Here is a 23,113-nt window from a genome sequence, read left to right as displayed (position 1 = left end):
GAAATTTTATCATTTATGTTGCTCTTAAAGGGATAGTTCACTCAAAAATGAAAATTTATCCCAGGATTTACTCACCCTCAAGCCATCCTAGGTGTAAATGACTATCTTTCAGACAAACAAAATCAGAGATATATTTAAAAAAAAATGTAGTCCTCCAAGGTTTATAATGGTTGTGAATGGGGGGCCGTGTTTTGAAGTCAAAAATAATGCATCCATCCATAAAAAAAAAAAAAAAAAGTAATCCATACGACTCCATGGGGTTAATTTTTGTGTTTTTGTAAGAAAAATATCCATATTTAAAATTTTATAAATTCAAAAAAGTAGCTTCCAGCGAAAGACCGTACGCAGAATGCGCAAGTTGACTTGCATCAAATGAATAATCCTCTGACGCGATGTATGCCGCAGGATTTAGAGTATTGTAAGCTTGGACGCCTCTCGCGGTTCAAACAAATAGGGCTGGGCAACAAATTTAAGCTCCTCTTCTCTTATATCGAAATACTCCAACATTTCTCTTTAAAAAATGATCAGTTATTGTTTTAGACTTAATACATGACCGGTGATTTGCTTTGCTCTATCCTCTGTGCCTCTGCGTTCGTCATTACGTTGTGCGTCAGGTCAAAGGATACTCTTCCGTCACAAATCTATGGATATTTTTCTTACAAAAACGCATCGCTTCGCTTCAGAAGGCCTTTATTAACCCACTGGAGTCTTATGGATTACTTTTTTCATGAATGGATGCATTATTTTTGACTTCAAAACATTCACAACCATTATAAACCTTGGAGGACTAAGGATATTTTTAAATATATCTCTGATTATGTTTGTCTGAAAGAAGATAGTCATATACATCTAGGATGGCTTGAGGGTGAGTAAATCATGAAATAATTATCATTTTTGAGTGAACTATCCCTTTAACCCATGAGATTTTCTTCAAAGAGATGCTAACGATATTAATATTAACTTAAACACATTGTTTGTTCACCCATGAATAAAAATCATATCATCATTTACCCACCCTCAAATCATTCCAAACCCTATCTCTTTCGTCTGAGAAACACAAAAGACGATATTAAGCAGAGTGTTCACGCTGCTCTTTTCCATATAATGAAAGTGAATGGTGACCAGAAGTCAAACTCCAAAAATGGCAACAAAAAAGTGAGCCATACAACGTGTTATTTTTCAAAGTTGTCATCTGGCTTCAGAAGGAAATAGAGCCCTTAAATCATACTATTTCCATATAGCTTTTATGGTGCCTTTTGTTGTTTTGTATTGTAAGAACACATACCATTTACTTTATGTATGGAAAAGAGCAGCGTGAACATTCTGCTTATTGTGTTCCACTGAAGAAAGTCGTACTGTTTGGAACATGAGGGTGAGTAAATGATGTCACAAATTTATTTTTAGGTGAACACTGTCTTAAAGTTAATTTTAACCCTGTAGCTCAAGATATTGAAGGGAGTTGTATAGGAAATTACTTCATTTTTATCTCTCTTGCTCTCTGGCCCTCCTAGTGTATGTTTGACATTAAGCATTTTTGCTGGTTTTACTCAGTAGCCTCACCCATCAGCCTCACACAGGTTTGTAAACTAATGTGGTGTCATTTGCCAAGATCTCTCTCTCTCTCCCTCTCTCTCTCTCTCTCTCTCTCTCTCTCTCTCTCTCTGTCTCTCTGTGCTGGAGCTTGACTGCTCTTAATCCAGGTCGTAGCCGTCACTGAAATTTGATGTGTTGTTCGCTCAGTCAGCAGTGCACTGGCTTCAGGCCACACACATGCCCGCACACACACATTTTCACAGTCTCGGTTTTTTTTTTCATTCGAATGCTCACTTATTTGAGTTTTTATATGAAAAACAACCTTCAGGCCACCTGGAGGTCGACAGTGCCCTTTTTAAACCACAGAAGAAGAATGAGCTGTAGAAAGAAGAAAAAAGAAACCAAAATAAGAAAACACATGGGCCATTTTTCTGTTTCTTGGAATCACTTTTACCATGAACTAGGGTGTGGGTGTGATAAACTACCTTGATTTCCTAGGCTGTACAATCTCTCAGTTTTTCCTTGTGAGTCATGCTGCACTTTTGAATATACAGTATTCTAGGCCTGTGTGAAATTGTATATCTTTATTCACTCTTGAATATATTCAGTATATGTATTTTTGTATTTGCCATTTAAAGGGTAAGTGCACCCAAAAATGAAAATTCTGTCATTAATTACTCACCCTCATGTCGTTCGAAACCCGTAAGACCTTCATTCATCTTCAGAACACAAATTAAGATATTTTTGATGAAATCCGAGAGGTATATATATGTCTATCCATATACAGCAATTTAACCACCACTTTCAGGGTCCAGAAAAGTACTAAAGATATCATTAACCCTTTGAGCGGTACGGTCCCACATGTGGGATTTTTATTTCTGTGCCCCTGGGCGTACGGTCCCACATGTGGGATTTTTATTTCTGTGCCCCTGGGCGTACGGTCCCACATATGGGATTTCGAACGTTCAGCGACGTCGCCAGATTCAAACTGTGCTTTCACGCTCTGGCTGCGAGACGGACGCGCGCAGCTCTTGTCATATATCACAACTATGCAGTGTTTTCAGCCACATAACGTTTCTTTTAAGGTTTCAGACATTTAAATACACATAAGCACCATTAAAACAGTATATTTAGAGTTTATAAAATACACACTGATGTCAGACATCAGTGGAAGGAGCAATAACAATCCATTCAAATATAATTTGCCGACATTTATTCATATCATACACACATAATGGGCCCAAGTAACTATAAAGTTTACTCTATTATTCTTCCAGTTCACCAGCAACTTACTTGCATATATTTCGGGAGAAACGGATGAATTCACCTGCTGTAAATCCGACTGACAGGACTCTGTGAACTGCAGCGCAAACTAAGATGGCGGCGCCCATCTCGTGTTATAGATCAAGATAAAAATCATTTATAAAGGCTTTTAAACGACAAAACACACTCACTTACACATATTTGAGGATCGGGATATCAGATAGTTGATGACATGGTAAGCAAGTTTGTGAATATTTTAAATAAACAAGGAAAAACAAAATAATAGCGATCCATCTGTCATACAGTGTTATTGTGGCTGCGTTCAGCGCTCGTGACACGCAAGACGCATCGCTATGGAAACATTAAAGGCAAACGTTCTAAAATAACGGTCGCCTTAAAAAAAACTCACTCTGGGGGGACAGTTAGAAGAATATTTTAAACTCACGCTCGAAAGGGTTAAAACAGTCGACGTGACTGCAGTGGTTCAATTTTAATGTTATGAAGTGACAAGAATTTTTGTGTGCAAAAACAAAATAAAAAGAACGACTTTATTCACCAATATCTTATCATCTTAGGCTCAGCGCTTCCAGGTTCCACGTCAGAACGCGACTCATTATTGGCCGACGTTGGTCACGTGAGCAGCACAAAGCATGGATGTGATGCTGACGCAGGAGTCGGCCAATAGACCCCTTAAAAGTTTGTAAACATTGCAACGTTTCCTGGTGGGCGGGGCTTAGCTGGAGGCAAAAAGAGACGCTGGACTCAATGTTGACAAGCGTAAGCTAGCATGTTTTAGGAGGGATTTATTAAACATAGATGCAGAACTTCAGGTTCAGAACTGTCCAAATATGTACAGTCACTGACTCTGCGGGACCGTGACAGCTATTTTTGTAAATTAACTTAAGTTTTGGATATTTCCTAGACCAGTGTTTCTCAACTCCAGTCCTCGGGACCCACTGCTCTGCACATTTTGTATGTATCCCTTATTTAACACACCTGATTTAGATCATCAGCTCATTAGGAGAGTCTGCATGAACTGAATTGAGTGTGTCAGATAAGAGAGACATACAAAATGTGCAGAGCAGTGGGTCCCGAGGACTGGAGTTGAGAACTATTGTCCTAGACAACATATGAATTACTTTCGGATGGTTCGGGGAATTTTGTCAAGGCTTATTGTCTAATGTAACCTAACGCTGGGCTAACTATGATTATGGCTTGCAATGTGGATTATTTTAAGAGACCATTCAAAGGATGGCACACAATTTTACCTGATATGAAGTGTGCACTGCAAACACGAGTATTATTTATGATCGTCTCCGTCCAGTCTGTACGCCGTATTGCTTTCAACCACAATTATCTTTTTGATTTCTGTGAAGGAATGTCTGCCAGGATCTGGTAAAACTTTAGTTTTGAACCAAAAGTGCTGTTCCTTCTATTCTGGCAGCCAAAAACACAACAAGACGACATTTTAAAGTCAAAACCTCAAACTTTTAGCGCGCCTGCTATGAGTTCTTATTTATGTTTTGCCTCCAGCTAGAGCGGTGATGTCACAGTGACGTAGGCGGTTAAGGGGTCTATAATGAGCTGGCGTTCTGACGTAGAACCTGGAAGTGCTGAACACAAAAAGTATTCTCATCGCTTCATAACATTAAGGTTACTTTTCTGGACCCTGAAAGTGGTGGTTAAATTGCCGTCTATGGATAGACATATATATACCTCTCGGATTTCATCAAAAATATCTTGATTTGTATTCTGAAGATGAACGAAGGTCTTACGGGTTTGGAACGACATGAGGGTGAGTAATTAATGACAGAATTTTCATTTTTGGGTGATCTAATCCTTTAATATAATGTTTCCATCCTTAAGAAATATCCTAAAGTGATTGTGCTATTAAATATCTGGACTGTCGCTCTGCCCTTCAAAAACACTGGCCAGCTGCCCACTCTGCTGAAGGCACGCTGCTGGACTTCCTCTCCCCCGGGGGGTTTAAAGTTCCGCTTTCGGCGTCAGTGAAGAGAACCCTGTGATGCCATGACAGTTAATTTGATCAGAATTCTAAGAATTCAGAATTCACTTTCTTAGAATTTCATTTGAGGGAGTTTAGATTACTTGAGCTAAGTAGGATGCTATTTGCTATTAGTTCACTCCAACTTTTCACATGGATAGGAATTACATATGCAACTCTAGGGTGGTTGCATGAACAGACCGTCTTTGTCTAAGTGATGTCTGAAATGAGGCCGTTCAGAGCGTTCCCTGACACATGGAGGCCAGCAGTCTTTTTGGTTTATGCCGTTTACATCAGCTCCCTCAGGAGCTTTTGCCTGTCTGTGCTGTTTGCGGGAGGTGCTAGCCGTCCTCCAGCTCAAAAAAATGGCCTAACTGGTTAATAAAGTTGCTGATGGAACATTCTCTCCATCGACTCTTGTATATGCCTTAATTAAATGTCATGGGAAAAATAAGGATTGACAGATTGTTTTCCTAAAACATTTGCTTTGGGTGTCCATGTTTCTGTCCCTTAGGGTTAAAACAATGTTTATTTGTTGGGTGTCCTGTAATCAAGTTAAGTGTATATATAAACAGCACTTAAAAGCTATGATTTTAAAGTGACAAAGATTCTTGGGAAGCAGCCAGAGCCAGTTATTGTAGATTATGAAATTTGTGTCTGACCTTCTGAAAAAGCTTTAAGGTCATGCACGCAAGCCAAGTGCACAAAAATGAAGCACGCTGGCCTTTGATGTGTTAAGTCTAGTATATAGCATGTGCCCTTTCGCAGATACTCTTCTAGCATTTGCACTTGTGATACTAATGACAGTACAATATTCTGACAGCTCTCTGTGTTGTCTTTGTTGCAGGTTCAGTGTTAGACGTGATAAAGCACATCATTTCAAAGGGGGAACACAAGACCGGTGTGCTGGATGAACCCAGTATAGCTACGGTGCTGAAAGAGGTCCTTCAGGGTCTGGAGTACCTCCACAAAAATGGCCAGATCCACAGGTAACACACTTCTCACTTTTGGAAAGGTTTTTGAATACTTAGTCATTATTTAGTCACCCTCATGTTGTTCTAAACCTGTATGCTGTTATTCTTTTCCATACAATCAAAGTTTATAGTGATCACATCAGTGAAACTCCAAAAACTGACTGAAAGAAACCCAGTAAGAATAATTAAATCCATGAAGAATCATTAAGGCTGATTTGTGAACCAGAGCTGGCTTGAAAGAACAGTTAATTCAATTGGACTGATTTGCTTGTTAATCAATCAAATGACTCTGTGATTCTTTAACCACTCACTGGAAGGGGAAGATTTTCAGGAAATAATAACTTGAATTTTGGCCTGTTTTTCACGTAAAGTTATTGTAGGATTCAGAAGACTTGGAATATTGTGCAAGAGTTTATATGGACAACTTTTATTAGACTTTTATGGTGCTTTAGAGACTGTTGTTGTATCGAAAAGATCTCAAAACAAATATTTTGCATTTTACAGTAGGAAAAACAGCATATAGCTTTGAAACGACATGAGAATGAGTAAATAAAAACAGAGTTTTCATTTTTAAATGAACTGTCTCTTTAAAACTGGACTGTTTTCAGCACAAAGAAGGTCTGTAGGATGCCTCTGGACCGAGACTCCATTTAATCAGCCTAATCTCAGATGATGAATGATGGAATTAATGAATTCCGTTTCAGAATCAACATCTTGAGTTTCCAATGGAAATCCATGGAAAAACTGAGTGAGATGTCTAGTCTAATCGTACCCTTCAGTCTTGTATCATTAAATCTTTAAAACATACAAATCTCAGTTGATGTAGGCCAAGCGTATATGACTGTTTCTTTTCCAATCTTTTAGTAAGATCATCAAAGATCCCTTTGCTAGTTTATCTGAGACATTCATCTTCAGACGTCAATACTCTCTTTGCGGTGATGACTCACTGATGGTTAATTTAAATCATCTGTCAGTTTCTCTCTCTCTATCGCTCCCTTTTTTATATTAATTGCTTTCTTCTCATATCCCTTGTTCTCTCTATACACGCACAGGCCTGTTAAAGCAGACAGTGTAAATAATTCACAGGCTTTTAGTCTGGTTAAATGCCCATGACTTGCAAGCTGGACTCTGAATCTCAATAAGAAGACCTTGTCTTTTTGCTCTCTGCTGTGCCGCCAGTGTGACGGGAGGTAATTTTTGACTTGCTAAAAGCAAGTGTGTTTTTTTAGATGTCTGACACAAACACATACGCAAAATTAAGTACATTTAGTTTGTTGCCTTATGAACACAGATTTTGGACTTTTATTACGTAGTCAGATCTTGTTTCCCTGTGTTGGCATGTTGTATGTTAGATGGGACATATAGAGTGGTACAGGTATGACATCAATTTCTAGGCCAAAATGCAGAAGCGAGTTAGCATTTTAGCACTTCCGGTTCCATCGTCCCAAAGTCAATGGGTTTTTTGAATGGGATTTTGGTTAAAAGGCTGAAATAAGGTCTGTGGTGAAGACAAGCTCAAGACACTTTCATTTTTATTCTGTGGCGTAAAATACATCAGCATTACCCCACTCATGATTTTTTTTAAGCTGTAATGTGTCTTGAAAAAGGCAGTTGCTAACAAATGGCTAAATTGGACTACAGAGGCTGCCAGGGACATTAAACATCATCACACCGAACCGGTTAGCTCAGTCCGCTTTTACAGCCTAATTATGCTTATAATTGTGCTCTTGTAAACTATTCTAACTCAAACGTTGTGGGAAAATGTTTTTATATAAAAACTGAAAGAGTTGTCGGAAGCTTAGTGGTGGTGACTTTGAACTTGGTGGGAACGTGGTGTAGTTTGTTTATAGCTCTGTTCACAGAGCTCTGTGTCCAAGCACATTAATAGAGAGGCGAAGGGAAGGAAAAGATGTGGTAGAAAAAATTCTACAAGCAATAGGGATAACCGCACCCTGGAGAGGATTATGAAACAAAACCCATTCAAAAATGTGGGGGAGATTCACAAAGAGTGGACTGCAGCTGGAGTCAGTGCTTCAAGAACCACTACGCACAGACGTATACAAGACATGGGTTTAGGCGAGACAGCGTCTAGGCGAGACAGCGTCAGAAGCGTCTCGCCTAGGCTAAAGACAAAAAGGACTGGACTGCTGCTGAGTGGTCCAAAATTATGTTCTCTGATGAAAGTAAATTTTGCATTTCCTTTGGAAATCAGGGTCCCAGAGTCTGGAGGAAGAGAGGAGAGGCACACAATCCACGTTGCTTGAGGTCCAGTGTAAAGTTTCCACAGTCAGTGATGGTTTGGGGTGCCATGTCATCTGCTGGTGTTGGTCCACTGTGTTTTCTGAGGTCCAAGGTCAACACAGCCGTATACCAGGAAGTTTTAGAGCACTTCATGCTTCCTGCTGCTGACCAACTTTATGGAGATGCAGATTTCATTTTCCAACAGGACTTGGCACCTGCACACAGTGCCAAAGCTACCAGTACCTAGTTTAAGGACCATGGTATCCCTGTTCTTAATTGGCCAGCAAACTCGCCTGACCTTAACCCCATAGAAAATCTATGGAGTATTGTGAAGAGGAAGATGCGATATGCCAGACCCAACAATGCAGAAGAGCTGAAGGCCACTATCAGAGCAACATGGGCTCTCATAACACCTGAGCAGTACCACAGACTGATCGACTCCATGCCACGCCACATTGCTGCAGTAATTCAGGCAAAAGGAGCCCCATCTAAGTATTGAGTGCTGTACATGCTCATACTTTTCATGTTCATACTTTTCAGTTGGCCAAGATTTCTAAAAATCCTTTCTTTGTATTGGTCTTAGGTAATATTCTAATTTTCTGAGATACTGAATTTGGGATTTTCCTTAGTTGTCATAGTCTGGGTAAACCCAGCCTGATCTGCCGGTGTTTTGATTTCGCTCGGCAACTCAGTCTGGAAACCCGTGCATTCATTTCTGCTGCGCTGTTACACTTTTGCGGGAACCAATCATAGACGGGCTTATCCACCTTGCTCGCTATTGGCAGGTATAACACAATGACAATAGAGAAGCGACGGCAAGCAGCTTTCAAACTCTATCTGATCTACCCGTCTCTCGCACGATCGTCACTCCAAAATAACAATGCACAATCACAGTGACGCCGATTGTGTTAAGCATTTACCTTATCTGAGAGAAATGTAGCAGAGCGTTGATCCGACAGTCTCTTCATAGGAAGATTACAAACTGCGATTGATGAGACACAATGATTCTCTGCTGTTATTTTGGTGGTTTGCTTCACGATGTGAGTACAGGACTCTTTTACTTCAATGCCCCTTGATGGTAGACAATATTTTTATTATTTGCGTTTATTTACACTGAACCAGAACAGTATCAGAGTCGCCTTTTAACCTCTCGATGATGCTGAATGACTTCTTTAGTTAGCAAACAAATTGCTCGAGTGGGTGTAAATACCACTCACTTTCATGTTTTTTGCACAACCTGCAAAAATCGCTCGATGCCATTGCTGCTTCTGCAAACCACGGATCAATGCTACAAACCAATACAAACTAACCCTGCGTCTCAATCAGCTCCCTAGTTCCCTAGGTCGTGAATCAGTATATCATGCAAGTGAATGTGGCTGATTCCCTGATCAGTGCCCTGACTACTGAACTAGGGAGCTGATTGAGACACACGGTAAACCTGTCTGGAGTTTTCGCATCGCTCTGCAAAGTACGTCACCCGGATCGTTGATCTGATTGGTTGAAGGACTATCCAATTGCGTCACTAATGCTCGTTGATCACGCCTGTTGTGCAGTAGGAAATACATAGCAAACTCCCCAGACCAATGTTCAATTTTAAATTGAGCTTGGTCTGGTGATAGCCAGACTATAGTTGTCAGTTATAATCATCAAAATTAAAAGAAATAAACATATATCAGTCTGTGTGTAATGAATGAATATAATATACAAGTTTCACTTTTTGAATGGAATTAGTGAAATAAATGTGAAATATATATATATATGTTTGTGTGTGTGTGTGTGTATATATATATATATATACATATATTTTTTTTTTTTCTGTAATTAATCGCGACTAATATATACTTTTTATATTGTAATGATTTCACATTTAATCTCCAAAATAATGTTAAAACAACATAAAGACTGTATATTTTAAATATTTGATCTATACAATGAAATATACAGAAATTGAATAAAGTTATCAAACACTAATTTTTATTAAAGCTACAAAAGTTATTCTTTTTAACTGTGAGTGGATTTCCTTTACTTTTCTTCTTTGATTAACATTAATGACGGACTGTATTAGGCTGTATTATTTATTAGGCTGCTGTCACTTTAAGACCTGCCGCACATGACGCGGATTTGCATCCTATTTTCTCACAACTCTTTACGGTAATTTAAGACTTTATTTGACTCATTTAAGACAAAACCAAGATCCATCCATCCATCCATCCAAAATTATCAAGAAGGATGTATTCTGAATCATATGAGTGAAAGGTGAAGAGGGTTTGAAACATGTTTGCACATGCCCGTGGCGTGTGCCTCGAGGAGGGAGTCACACAGCACCCCCCCACATCCCTGGAGGATGCAATTAGACACTGTGGCTTAAGGCTGGCATGTAGTCAGTTGTCAAAATGGTGTGAAGCAGCAAAATTCTTCATCATCTTCACTGCCCTGTGAAGTCCAGCAGATGGGCGTAAAAACCATCTCGCCCATCTACTCTCTCCCTCATGACTTTTTGTACAGTCTTGTTTGTTGATGTTGAGCTTGGAGCTTCTCTCTGCTCTGGTGTGATTGGACTCAAATGGACTCTTTGGGTCTGTCCTCACACTGAGGCTCTCTTTGTTATGAGTGTCAGCTGGGGAAACCAGAACACGTTGTCATGGCTCCCACAGAGGGGTGACATCATTGCTCAGGCTGTAAGAGATCTGTATCACTTAGATCTCAGGAAACCATTCCGCTTTTGTTCTGACATTCTTTGGATTGCCTAGTGCCATCTGGGATTTATATGGTGATGCAGTTTCGTTATGGGAAGTTTTTGAATGACTGAACCCTGTAGTATGATTATCATTCCCCTAATAATCTACACCAAGGCTTCCTTGTTCTCCAAGCTTCCAAGTTTGTAAGATAAAATATAAATGGGCACTTCTGACCGTTTTAATTTTTAGATATTTTTTTTAATTAATACATTTTTTTAACATAAAAAAAAAACCAAACATTTTTCATAGTCTCGATGCAGATTGAAAGATTTTTAAACTATTTTAGAATAAAAATTCGCTTTAGTAGTGGTAGTAATAATACATTGTTAAAAATAAAATTTGTTGACATCAATAAATAATATTTCATCTAGCATTACATTTACCTCAGGCAAGTCATTTCCGTGTCCACAACATGTTAGTTCACTAGAGAAGGAGTAAATGCAGAGGTAAATGTAATGCTAGGTCAGAGATTAATAATAATAATAATTTATTTTTATTAGTATTATTTCATCTAGCCTTACATTTACCTCAGGCAAGTCATTTCGTGTCCACAGCATGTTCACATGTTCACTAGAGAAATGAACTATAGAGAGGAGTATTTCACTAAATATATTCATTATTTTAGCCTATATATTCTTTATATTTACTTTACCTGTTAGTAATATCTTAATTATTTAATATATGTTTAAATAAATTTATGAAAACAAGTTATGACAGTAACTGTGTAAAGAATTATATTTCAAAAATGAATTGAAGTAGAAAAATAATTGAAAAATAATTTTATAATTAGATTTAGAAGTTAATGCAAAACTTACCTTATGTGCAATTTACATTTTTTTTTATTTGATTGTTGATTATTATACAATAACAATAGAAGTGCTAGCAATGCAAAGTTTGAAACATTGTCTAGAATAGTAAAAGCTTGAACTGGGATGCATTTAAGAATCAGTGAAAGCACTGAAGAAGATTTTTTTTTATCTTAGTTATAATAATTAATATCAAATATTAGATAATCCTACTTTTAAATGTTGAATTAATGGTATTTTTAGGGTAAGCATTAAAATCTATGCATAAAATCTATGCATATAGTATAAGTTAGAACTATATATATATTGAATATAACTTGAATTTGTAGTGACAATAAATAATAAAGGCGTTTTTCTGACTCTTCATATCACAAGCTTGAAATCTGTTCAGCTTCAGCTGTGCCTGTAATTGAAGAAAACCATACCACATGTGTAAATACAGTATGCTGTACTGTTCACACAAAGATCAACCACATATCCTGTTCACCGTATCTTGTTCTTCAATATTTATATCTCGCTTTCCAAATCAGACATGTTCTCTCCTCTCAGTGCCTTGTCTGAGAAATATGCAAGCGATTATCAGCTGTGCTCACAGACATCAGGAGTGTTACCAACCACTCTAATAGTCTCTAAACATCTTTTGTGCTTCAAGAACACCTCCAAATGCGCATGAGTTTGGAGTGAACATGTGTTAGTATGTTTTGATTTGCCCAGCAGGAGTGAACAACTGGGGCCTCTCAGAATATGTTGGTCCATGTGTGTGACTGTGAGGGCTCATACTGCAGAAAGGTTGCAATTATGGTTTTGCACCCCTGAAGAGCATAATTGCATATCGTCATGGCAAGAGAATGTGAAACTTATGATAACAGAAACAAAGTCTTCTTATTATGTTCAAAAGTTCATTTATGTCTTGTCATCAGCTTCAATTTAATTCATATCTCTGCTGCCCCCAGCTGGACAGTGAAAATTAACACAAGAAAATTATAAGCTTATCCCTAAAGCAGGCTCATCACACAGGATGTATTATAATTAATGTAATAAATAATGCAAGTAATACATCAAAATGAATAACCTGTTCATACGAGCTAAATTTAAACATGTTAAATGTACTATTATGGGTTCCACTGGCATCTTAAAGGGATAGTTCACCCAAAAATTACTTACTCAACCTCAAGTGTTTCCAAATCTGTAGTTTCTTTCTTCTGTTGAACTCAAATGAAGGTATTTTAAAGAATGTGGGTAACAAGACCGTTGATGGCACTCATTGACTTCCATAGTAGGGGGAAAAAATAATAATATGGAAGTCAATGGGTGCTGTCAACTATCTGGTTACCAACGTTTTTTAAAATATCTTCTTTTGTGTTCAACAGAAGAAAGAAACTCACACAAGTTTGGAACAACATGAGGATGAGTAAATGATGACAATTTTCATTTTTGTGTTGAACTTAAAGTCTTAAATATAATATCATACAAGAGTTCTAAATATCCAACGAATATCCATGATTGTGAGAGTGATTTTGCTTTTATATAGAGTAATTTACAACATTTCTGACAACATTTGGCTAGTTAATTTTGAAATATTTTGTCCCACAATTGAAAATAATTTAATTTCAACACACTGAAAGTGACTTTCTATACAAGGACACAGAACCTGAATGTCTACAGTATCATAAAACATGACTGTAAACGTTTAATTATTCTCAAAAATATCCAATGATCTATTCATTAGTCTCCTCTGGCCCCTCTTTTGATTCTCAGCCTTCAAAGTTAGATAGGAAAGACACTACATTTGCAGTGAAGCAAAAAGTGCAGATTCTCCCTGGATTGAAGTACAAATCTGGAACTCTGTTACACAAACACACACATGACTTGATCATCAGTTATGGAGGAGAGCAGATATCTGCTGGCTTTCAACTGAGTGTTAGAGGGCAGAGGGACAAATATAGTATTGATTTTTGCATCTAAACAAACAGGAGTTCGTCACCATGACCACAGATGTCTGTATGCTGTAGCTTTAGTACTAGCCACACACAGAAACATCGTGCACACATATTATTTGTACAAATTTTATTCTGGATGAATCCTCCTTTTGTCCTTTATTATATTCATAATACTTAATGTTTCATGAAACTGTTGTCTCAGTATGATCCAATTCAATATTCTTGTACAGCTGTTTGTGTGTCTAAAAACAGACCCTGTGTTTGTCTGCAGGGATCTTAAAGCTGGAAACATCCTGCTGGGGGAGGACGGGTCAGTGCAAATCGCAGGTACCAACTTTCTGTTTAATTGCAGTGTCACAATTCACTACTGCTTAACAGTGAATGTGCTTATTATAGTATAGATAATTTAAAAAAATGTAATATTGTGAAATATTATTACAATTTAACTATATTTTAAAACATGATTTATTCCTGTGATGACAAGACTGAATTTTCGGTCTTCAGTGTCACGTGATCCTTCAGAAGTCATTTTAATATGCTGATTTGCTGCTCAAGAAACATTTATTATTATCAACATTGAAATAAGTTGATCTGCTAAATATTAGAATTAAAAATTGAATTTATCTTGGCATAGTTAAATAACAAGAGTTCAGTACATGGAAATGACATACAGTCTCAAAGTCTCAAACTCCATTGTTTCCTCCTTCTTATGTAAATCTCATTTGTTTAAAAGACCTCCGAAGAACAGGCAAATCTCAACATAACACCCACTGTTACGTAACAGTCGGGATCATTAATATGTATGACCCCAATATTTGCATATGCCAGCTCATGTTCAAGCATTAGACAAGGGCAAAACGTCTGGATCTGTGCACAGCTGAATCATCAGACTAGGTAAGCAAGCAAGAACAATAACGAAAAATGGCAGATGGAGCAATAATAACTGACATGATCCATGATATTTTTAGTGATATTTGTAAATTGTCTTTCTAAATGTTTCGTTAGCATGTTGCTAATGTACTGTTAAATGTGGTTAAAGTTACCATTGTTTCTTACTGTATTCACGGAGACAAGACTCGTTATTTTCATTTTTTAAACACTTGCAGTCTGTATAATGCATAAACACAATTTCATTCTTTATAAATCCCTCCAACAGTGTGTAATGTTAGCTTTAGCCATGCAGCATAGCCTCAAACTCATTCAGAATCAAATGTAAACATCCAAATAAATACCATACTTACGCGATTAGACATGTTGCATGACGAACACTTTGTAAAGATCCATTTTGAGGGTTATATTAGCTGTGTGAACTTTGTTTATGCACTGTTTAAGGCAAGCGCGAGCTCCGTGGGCGGGGAGCGTGAGCATTTAAAGGGGGCGCAGCCTAAATCGGCTCATATTTAATGATGCACCAAAATAGGCAGTTAAAAAAATTTATTAAAAAAAAAATCTATAGGGTATTTTGAGCTGAAACTTCACAGACACATTCAGGAGACACCTTAGACTTATATTACATCTTTTAAAAAGACGTTCTATGGCACCTTTAATTGTATTAAAGGGTTAGTTCACACAAAAATGAAAATTCTGTCATTAATTACTTACCCTCATGTCGTTCCACACCTGTTGTTCCGAAGATGAGCGAAGGTCTTATGGATGTGGAATGACACAAGGTTGAGTAATTACTGACAGAATTTTCATTTTGGGGTGAACTAACCCTTTAATTTATTTATTTATTGTTAAGTGCCCTTTGTTACTTTCTATAAGTTGCCACACTGAATTTTATTGTAATTGTATACAATGACAATTGTATACAATTGGATAATATGTTGGATAATATGTTTATTTATTGTTTTATTTTTATTTGTTATGTTTATCTTTAGATTTTGGAGTAAGTGCCTTCTTAGCCACTGGTGGTGACATGACTCGAAATAAAGTGCGGAAGACGTTCGTGGGAACGCCATGTTGGATGGCTCCAGAGGTGATGGAGCAGGTAAGTGTTCCCACCCTGAAACTACTTTCTTCTTTACTCACACACTTACAGTAGAACTACTTATTTCACACCATTAAACAAATGACACATGCAAATTCTGATTCCAGTGAAGAAGATACATTGGGCTTCAAAAGTCCTGAGGTCACAAGGAAGATGATTTGTATTAAATTATACTCATGCAAAATAGAAGCATTTTCACTAGTAGTCAGACTGTTGGACCTCACTGTATATGGACTGAATTAGACGGACAATTAAAGCTCTTATTTTTTCTTTAAGTCTGAAGACTTCAGTGTGATGTAAAATTGTCAGTAACTGCAGCCATATGGGTGCATTTCTCATGTTAAACAAATCTGTGACTGTTTGTGTGCAGGTGAAAGGTTACGACTTCAAAGCAGACATCTGGAGTTTTGGGATCACAGCCATCGAACTGGCCACAGGCTCCGCTCCTTACCACAAATACCCTCCTATGAAGGTGAGGCTAGAGCAGGATATACAGGCCCATACAAGCTCTAATGACTCTTACGGCTGTATTAAGACAGTCATGCGTCACTCTAATGAGAAACATGTTGTGTGGGTTTGCAGGTGTTGATGTTGACCCTGCAGAATGATCCACCTTGCCTTGAGACTGGAATCGCAGACAAAGAGATGGTGAAGAAATACGGGAAGTCCTTGAGGAAGATGATCTCGTTGTGTTTGCAGAAGGAGCCAGAGAAAAGGTGCTGAGCAGAGCTGCATAAAAATATGTGGTATAAATACACTACCATTCAAAATTTTGGGATCTGTGAGATTTTTTTTTTTTTTTTAATGTTTTTGAAAAATCTCTTATGCTCAGTAATGCTGCATTTATTTGATCAAAAATACAGTAAAACAGTAATATTTCTTATTTTATTTATATATATATATTTTATATTATATTTTAAAATGTAATTTATAATTTAAAAAAATGTAATTTATAAAATGTAATTTTTTATTTTTTTTATATATATATATATATATATATATATATATATATATATATATATATATATATATATATATATATATACAGTACAGTACAAAAGTTTGGAACCACTAAGATTTTTAATGTTTTTAAAAGAAGTTTCGTCTGCTCACCAAGGCTACATTTATTTAATTAAAAATACAGTAAAAAACAGTAATATTGTGAAATATTATTACAATTTAAAATAACTGTTTTCTATTTGAATATATTTCACAAAGTAATTTATTCCTGAATTTTCAGCATCATTACTCCAGTCTTCAGTGTCACATGATCCTTCAGAAATCATTCTAATATGCTGATCTGCTGCTCAAGAAACATTTAATGTGTACAATTGTACAAAATATTTGTGTACAATATTTTTTTTCAGGATTATTTGATGAATAGAAAGTTCAAAAGAACAGTGTTTATCTGAAATCTAATCTTTTGTAACATTATAAATGTCTTTACTGCCACTTTTGATTGATTTAATGCATCCTTGCTGAATAAAAGTATTCATTTCTTTCATTTCTTTTCAAAAAAATAAAAATAAAAATTCTTACTGACCCCGAACTTTTGAACGGTAGTGTATAATCCTGAAAAAAAAAGTACACAACTGTTTTCAACATTGAAAATAATTATAAATGTTTATTGAGCAGCAAATCAGCATATTAGAATGATTTCTGAAGGATCATGTGACACTGAAGACTGGAGTAATGATGCTGAAAATTCAGCTTTGCATCACAGGAATAAATTACTTTGTCAAATATATTTAAATAGTACACAGTTATTTTAAATTGTAATAATATTTCACAATATTACTGTTTTTTACTGTATTTTTAATTAAATAAATGTAGCCTTGGTGAGCAGACGAAACTTCTTTTAAAAACATTAAAAATCTTAGTGGTTCCAAACTTTTGGACTGTACTGTATATTAAAATGTAATTTATTCCCATGAAGCTGAATTTTCAGCATCATTACTCCAGTCTTCAGTGTCACATGATCCTTCAGAAATCATTATAATATGCTGATTTGGTACTCAAAATTTATTTTTTGTTAGTTATTATCAATGTTGAAAACAGCTGTGCTCCTTCATATTTTTCTGGAAATTTTAATATTTTTTTCAGGATTCTTTGATGAATAGAAAGTGTAAAAGAACAGCGTTTATTTGTAATAGAAATCTTTATAAATCATAAAAAAAACTGACCCTGAACTTTTGAATGGTACTGTATGTTTAAATGTTCAGTAATATTCAGCTGGTCATGTGATCCCAGCATGGCAGCCACCACTACCTGCTCAATGTAAAATAAATTTAAAAGTAAAATATTTGGCTATGATATGATATGATTTTGAACACTTTTTAAAAGTACAGTTCATTTATGTGTAAAACTTTTTAGTGACTGTTAATGCTGATATTCCCTGATTACACTTTGTTACAACAAATATATTTCAATAGTGTTTGCTTTTTAGGCCAACATCATCAGAACTCTTAAAACATAAATTCTTCCAGAAAGCCAAGGTAAGAACCTTACTTTCAGAGCATTGTTTTTGGTTTATTTTATTGTTCCGTGATTTTTATTTAAGTCTTAAATGGACAGTTGTCAGGGCGATCTGTCATCATGTATTCACCCTCATGTTGTTCCAAACTTTTATGAGATTCTTTCTTTCATGAAACACAAAAGGAAATGCTTTTTATAAAACAACACTTCATAGTGATCACTGTCAAGCTCCAAACAACAAAAAAGCACCATAAATTATTTCATATGACTTTTGAATCCATATGATCGCATATTTGAATCCAAATGCAGAGGTGAAGGTTAAGATCAATGAATACCGACTTAAATTTCATGTTATACGAATACATTTTAAATGATACTTTTTATTTTTTCATATCTTTGATGTGGTTTGTCCTCATTTGTAAAAATACATATAAAAACAGAAGATTATGCAAAATCCCCATTTAGATCACCAAGTAAGTGTGTGTCTCTCTACATTCCCTCATTGAAAAAAATTATTATTGAGTTCAGTCCAGCATTCCTCTCATTACTGGACCGTCATGTCGGTGTCTAAACAAAAGCAGGGATAAGCATCCCAGCATCCCTTTCCAACTGGCTGATAAACTGTCTGCCAAATGGAGTTCCCTTACTACTATTCAAGTCAAGCCAGTTCTCTCTCCTTCCAGCACTGAGTACTCAGATGTTACCGCACATGCCCAGTAGGGGGCTGGAGTTGAAATTTAAATGTCCATTTTGTAATTCAACCTTAATTGGTGGTTATTTGAATAATTTACAAAAAATATCTATCTTACTGTTCTGTTTTGTTTGGCAGAATAATGAATTCCTGCAGGAGAAATTATTACATAGAGCACCTACAATTACAGAGAGAGCGAGAAAGGTGAGGAAAATGTTATATAATGTTTTATTAGGTACTACTTTTATTGTTTTATGATGTTTTAATTTTTACCATGTTTTATGACCTTTATATAATTATTATATACTGTGCATATTTATATATTATAATGATTTGGCCAATTTTTATCTATATGTCCAGCACCACAAATCAAAATCTGAGGGACAATAAAGAATATTCCAAATCAATTTGAAAAAAAAAAAAGATATTCAAAATTTAAGCTAATTAAATGCATTCATTTAGATAAAATCTTTTTGTTTTCTGTGACTGATAAAGAGAAAAATAAAATAAATTTATATAATTAGAAATATAAATTTAATTATTAATTAGAATTTAAATATTAATTACATTTGTTTTAACTTTTCATATATTTTTAAACGTAAACATATTTTGCTCTTCTATACGCATGTCTGTATAAACATATATGTATGTTTGTGTGTGTATGTGTGTGTGTATGTGTTTAGGTACGGCGAGTTCCTGGCTCCAGTGGGAGACTCCATAAAACAGAAGATGGAGAGTGGGAATGGAGCGATGATGAACTGGATGAGGAGAGCGAGGAGGGCAGAGCTGCTGTTGCTGCCTTACGGGTAACACACTCACACACAGACAGTTTTAGCACTGGTTGTTTGCACTCTTTGTTTGTGTGTGTGGTGTTTGTAATGGTTTTGCTGTTGTAGCACCTCTCATCCCTGGGCTCTGTGTTTTTTGTTTGCCGCTAAAGGAGCAGCAGTCGAAGTCGACAAGGCGACAAGTCCGTTTCTCTCAGCCTCTTGAGCTGCCCCCACCCAGGGTTGTTCAGTTTTCCCACTGATACAGATGGCTCACCTTAACAAGGAAGCATACTCAGTCAGACACAGCATTGGGACGTGTAGTAATTGGAAGCGCTAGATAAAGAGGAAGTGAATTTGTTCAGAGAGCATAATATATCTGCTAACATTCTTGTTATCCAGCTTCAAAGACTAAAACAATAAAGATACTAGAGTTCAGGTTCGGTCAAGGATGACCGTTGCACCTTCACCTGTCTGTGGTAATCTGTTTCTCTGCATATCTATGCAAGAAATAATCATGTACAGTATAAAAGCATTTAGATCGCTTAATGTGATAACTTTTGTTCCGTATCCCCAGCTTATTATGAACAAATAGCTATTATGTGCCTTTTGAGATCACCTACAGAAATATCTAGTTTCACACAGCTACTTAAGCTTGACCACATGCTCTAATCTCAATGACTAAACTGAGGTGAAGCAAAAACAGTGTAGTCAATTCTTGCTAGAGACTGACTTAATAGTGATGATGTGTGCTTCCTGGACGCCATCTGTACTGTGTTTTTATTTATAACTTTTAATATACTGACCAAATCAATGACCTCTGATAACCAACCAAATTCTGTTTAACAGCCTTGTAATGAGACTTCTGCTGGTTGAGGTACTAACATGCAGTATGGCCACTTCTGGTCACTAAATGATCTTTGGATTCCAGTTTGGTCACTTGTTATATGGCCAAATACCTTTGATATCATGTCATATCTATATGTACACTACCGTTCAAGAGTTTGGGGTTTGTATTTTTTAAAATATGTCTCTTATGTTGACTAAGGCTGCATTTATTTGATCAAAAAGTAAATTAATTAAATATACAATAAAAACGGTAATAATATATTAATAACAATTTATCTTTTGTAACCTTTTGTACTGACACTTTTGATTAATTGAAAGCATCATTGCTGTATAAAAGCATTAATTTATTTAACCCTTAAATGCATGACTATTTCACCAATCATTCTTACATATTCGGGTCTTTATTGACCCGGATCTATATCTAACACGGAAGGATCTCTACCTGTCGTGATAATATAAAACTCCTCTGATATTATAATATATATATATATATATATATATATATGATATATAATCGCTGAGCCATTTCATGTTTCTCTTATTGTTTCGTTTTCTGTCTAAATGAGTCGTCACTTCAGCATTGTGTATCAGACATTGCCACCTTGTGAAATAAAGGTGAATTGCACTTATTCTGTCATCTAAGATTCAATTATTGTCGTGCAAAAAAAATATACCGGTATGTACACACCTCGGGTCGTTTGCGACCCTATACAATTTTTACAAAAAAATGCATGCAAAAATAGGCATTCTTTTATAATTTTATGATTTTTTCTTGTTATATTCTTTATAATGAATTGACTGAGGAATACCAAGAAGGTTAATGTCTAACTTTAAAAAATGAATGAGGAGGAGGGTAGTGAATGACATCCCGGGTCACTAAAGACCCGAGGTATGCATTTAAGGGTTAAACAATAAATAAATAAAACTGACCTAAACATTTAAACGGTAGTGTAAGTCTGAACACAACTCAGTTTAGGTGGAAGTGTTTTTTTTTTGTTTGTTTTTTTGGTTAAGGGTTTGGGAATACTTTGGATGTGTTTGGATGTATGTTCTTGGCAGAAATTGTGTATATAACCTGTAATTTGATTGCATATCTCAAAACAATCCTGATAGTCCTTGAATTCCTGAAGGACATTATATGAAAACTATGAAATGTTTACTTAAAATCATAGCAAAAGTGTAAACTGAAATACTCATGAAGGGCCTTAACCAAAGACTATAGAATAACACAAGACGCGTCACTCGTATTGTTTTGAATGGGAGAAAGTGTAACGCGCAATATGGCGGAATAAGTCCCGCCTTCTAAATAAGAGCCAATCGCCGACTGGTAAAGTCATCGCGTCACAGCAGCGGCCGTTAGAAGCTCCTGTTCCTATAGAAACAGTCAGACGCGCGCCTCCGAAATAAGACACAAGAGACTCGCATTTAGGACTGCGCATGCGCATTATGTTGATCCCGCCTGAAAAATACATTTTTTTTGCCATTATTCGAACGTTTAGAAACAAAATTTATGAGACAATTGTTGTCAGATTTCATTGATGATTTCAAATATGAAATTTAATCGAAAGCTTTGCAAACAGCTTTGGAGAATTTGTTGTTTCCCCATTCAAAGAGATAGGAGCTGCACTTGAATGCCTGAGAGGCGTTTCAAAGATGGCCGCAGAGTGAAATGACTTATCTTAAAGGGAATTGCCTTAACTCCCTGCTGCTTCATTCCTTACTACAGTGCGTTTAAATCCAACGCTGAATTACCATAACCCAAACAATTATATATTATTATTTATTACAAGAGACTTTGACCTTTGACTTTTGCCCATTCTATCTCTCTCACACAGTCACCAAGAGTAAAAGAAGGGCTCCAGACTGCAGAGGTATGTAGACCATGAAGAACCTTTCAGAATAGCTAGTGTGTTATTCTTACAATTCTACGATGCAGTATGCATACTTGTCATATAGTGCATTTATTTGTATGCAATTCTTAAATGATCTACTGGATTTGGCAAAATAAGTATGGCACTCTGCTGACTGCTGTATCCTGCAATTTATAAAAACCAATTAAATGTTTGAATATATTTTTGTATTTGTATTACAGTATTAATGGTTTTAATTTAAAAGGGCAAAATAACCATATTTTTCCAAACTACAACTAGACGCCACTCACATGCAATGCATACTAGGCTATATTCTTTAAACATTTATTGTGTAATAATACCTACTGTTTCACTTTTTTTTAAGAATAGTCAGCAGTATACAGTGTACACTGTACAGTATCCACTAAATAGTAATCTAGTATTCCATTCCAGACATAGCTGTTTGTATTATCTTAATCTAATATATTTCATAATGACCAGAGTTTAGATTTTATAATATTTATGTATTTATATAACGTAATTAATAAATGTTTGTGTGGGTCTATGCATGTATTCGTAGATATTCCAGCCTTTCGGCAGTCATCTCCAGCCTGAACTACCTCAAGCTGCTGGCCAGGGCTCGGCCAACACTCAACACACTGCCCCAACTACAACCCCATCACAGCCACAGCCTGCGCAGGTAGCTGTAGCATCAAGCATTCACTTATTAGGCCACCTCAGTTTTTAAATGAAGATGTCTCTGCCTCTGTTTGTAGGCCCCAGGAAGTGATGCTTCCCAGTCCCCCATCAGTTTAGTATTAAGGTTAAGGTAAGTTGTGTTTGCTGTTCTTATGTTTGGAGATATTTACAATTAGGCCCATATGAAGCGAGGTGTCCCCCAGGGATCCATTCTTGGCCCGCTACTATTCATTATTTATATACTACCCCTGCGTCAAATCTTGTACGGACATGGCTTTAATTACCATTTATA

The 23,113-nt window shown here is 36.2% G+C and overlaps 1 protein-coding gene across 1 annotated transcript in view; it reads left to right on the top strand.

Moving 5' to 3' along the window:
- oxsr1b (oxidative stress responsive kinase 1b) overlaps positions 1-23,113 on the top strand; it is a 63,723-nt gene that overhangs the window by 34,540 nt on the left and 6,070 nt on the right. The window contains exons 4-14 of the mRNA XM_048174425.1: positions 5,649-5,790; positions 13,772-13,827; positions 15,381-15,490; positions 15,861-15,962; positions 16,073-16,206; positions 17,937-17,985; positions 18,795-18,860; positions 19,340-19,462; positions 22,108-22,143; positions 22,703-22,822; positions 22,899-22,951. Of these exons, the coding sequence (XP_048030382.1) occupies positions 5,649-5,790; positions 13,772-13,827; positions 15,381-15,490; positions 15,861-15,962; positions 16,073-16,206; positions 17,937-17,985; positions 18,795-18,860; positions 19,340-19,462; positions 22,108-22,143; positions 22,703-22,822; positions 22,899-22,951 (991 nt within the window). The remainder of the gene's footprint in view (positions 1-5,648; positions 5,791-13,771; positions 13,828-15,380; positions 15,491-15,860; positions 15,963-16,072; positions 16,207-17,936; positions 17,986-18,794; positions 18,861-19,339; positions 19,463-22,107; positions 22,144-22,702; positions 22,823-22,898; positions 22,952-23,113) is intronic.

This window comes from Megalobrama amblycephala, linkage group LG22 (assembly GCF_018812025.1).
Source record: "Megalobrama amblycephala isolate DHTTF-2021 linkage group LG22, ASM1881202v1, whole genome shotgun sequence".
NCBI classification, from domain to species: domain Eukaryota; kingdom Metazoa; phylum Chordata; class Actinopteri; order Cypriniformes; family Xenocyprididae; genus Megalobrama; species Megalobrama amblycephala.
The sequence above is the reverse complement of the archived record's forward strand: the minus strand, read 5'-3'. Positions and strand labels throughout refer to the sequence as shown.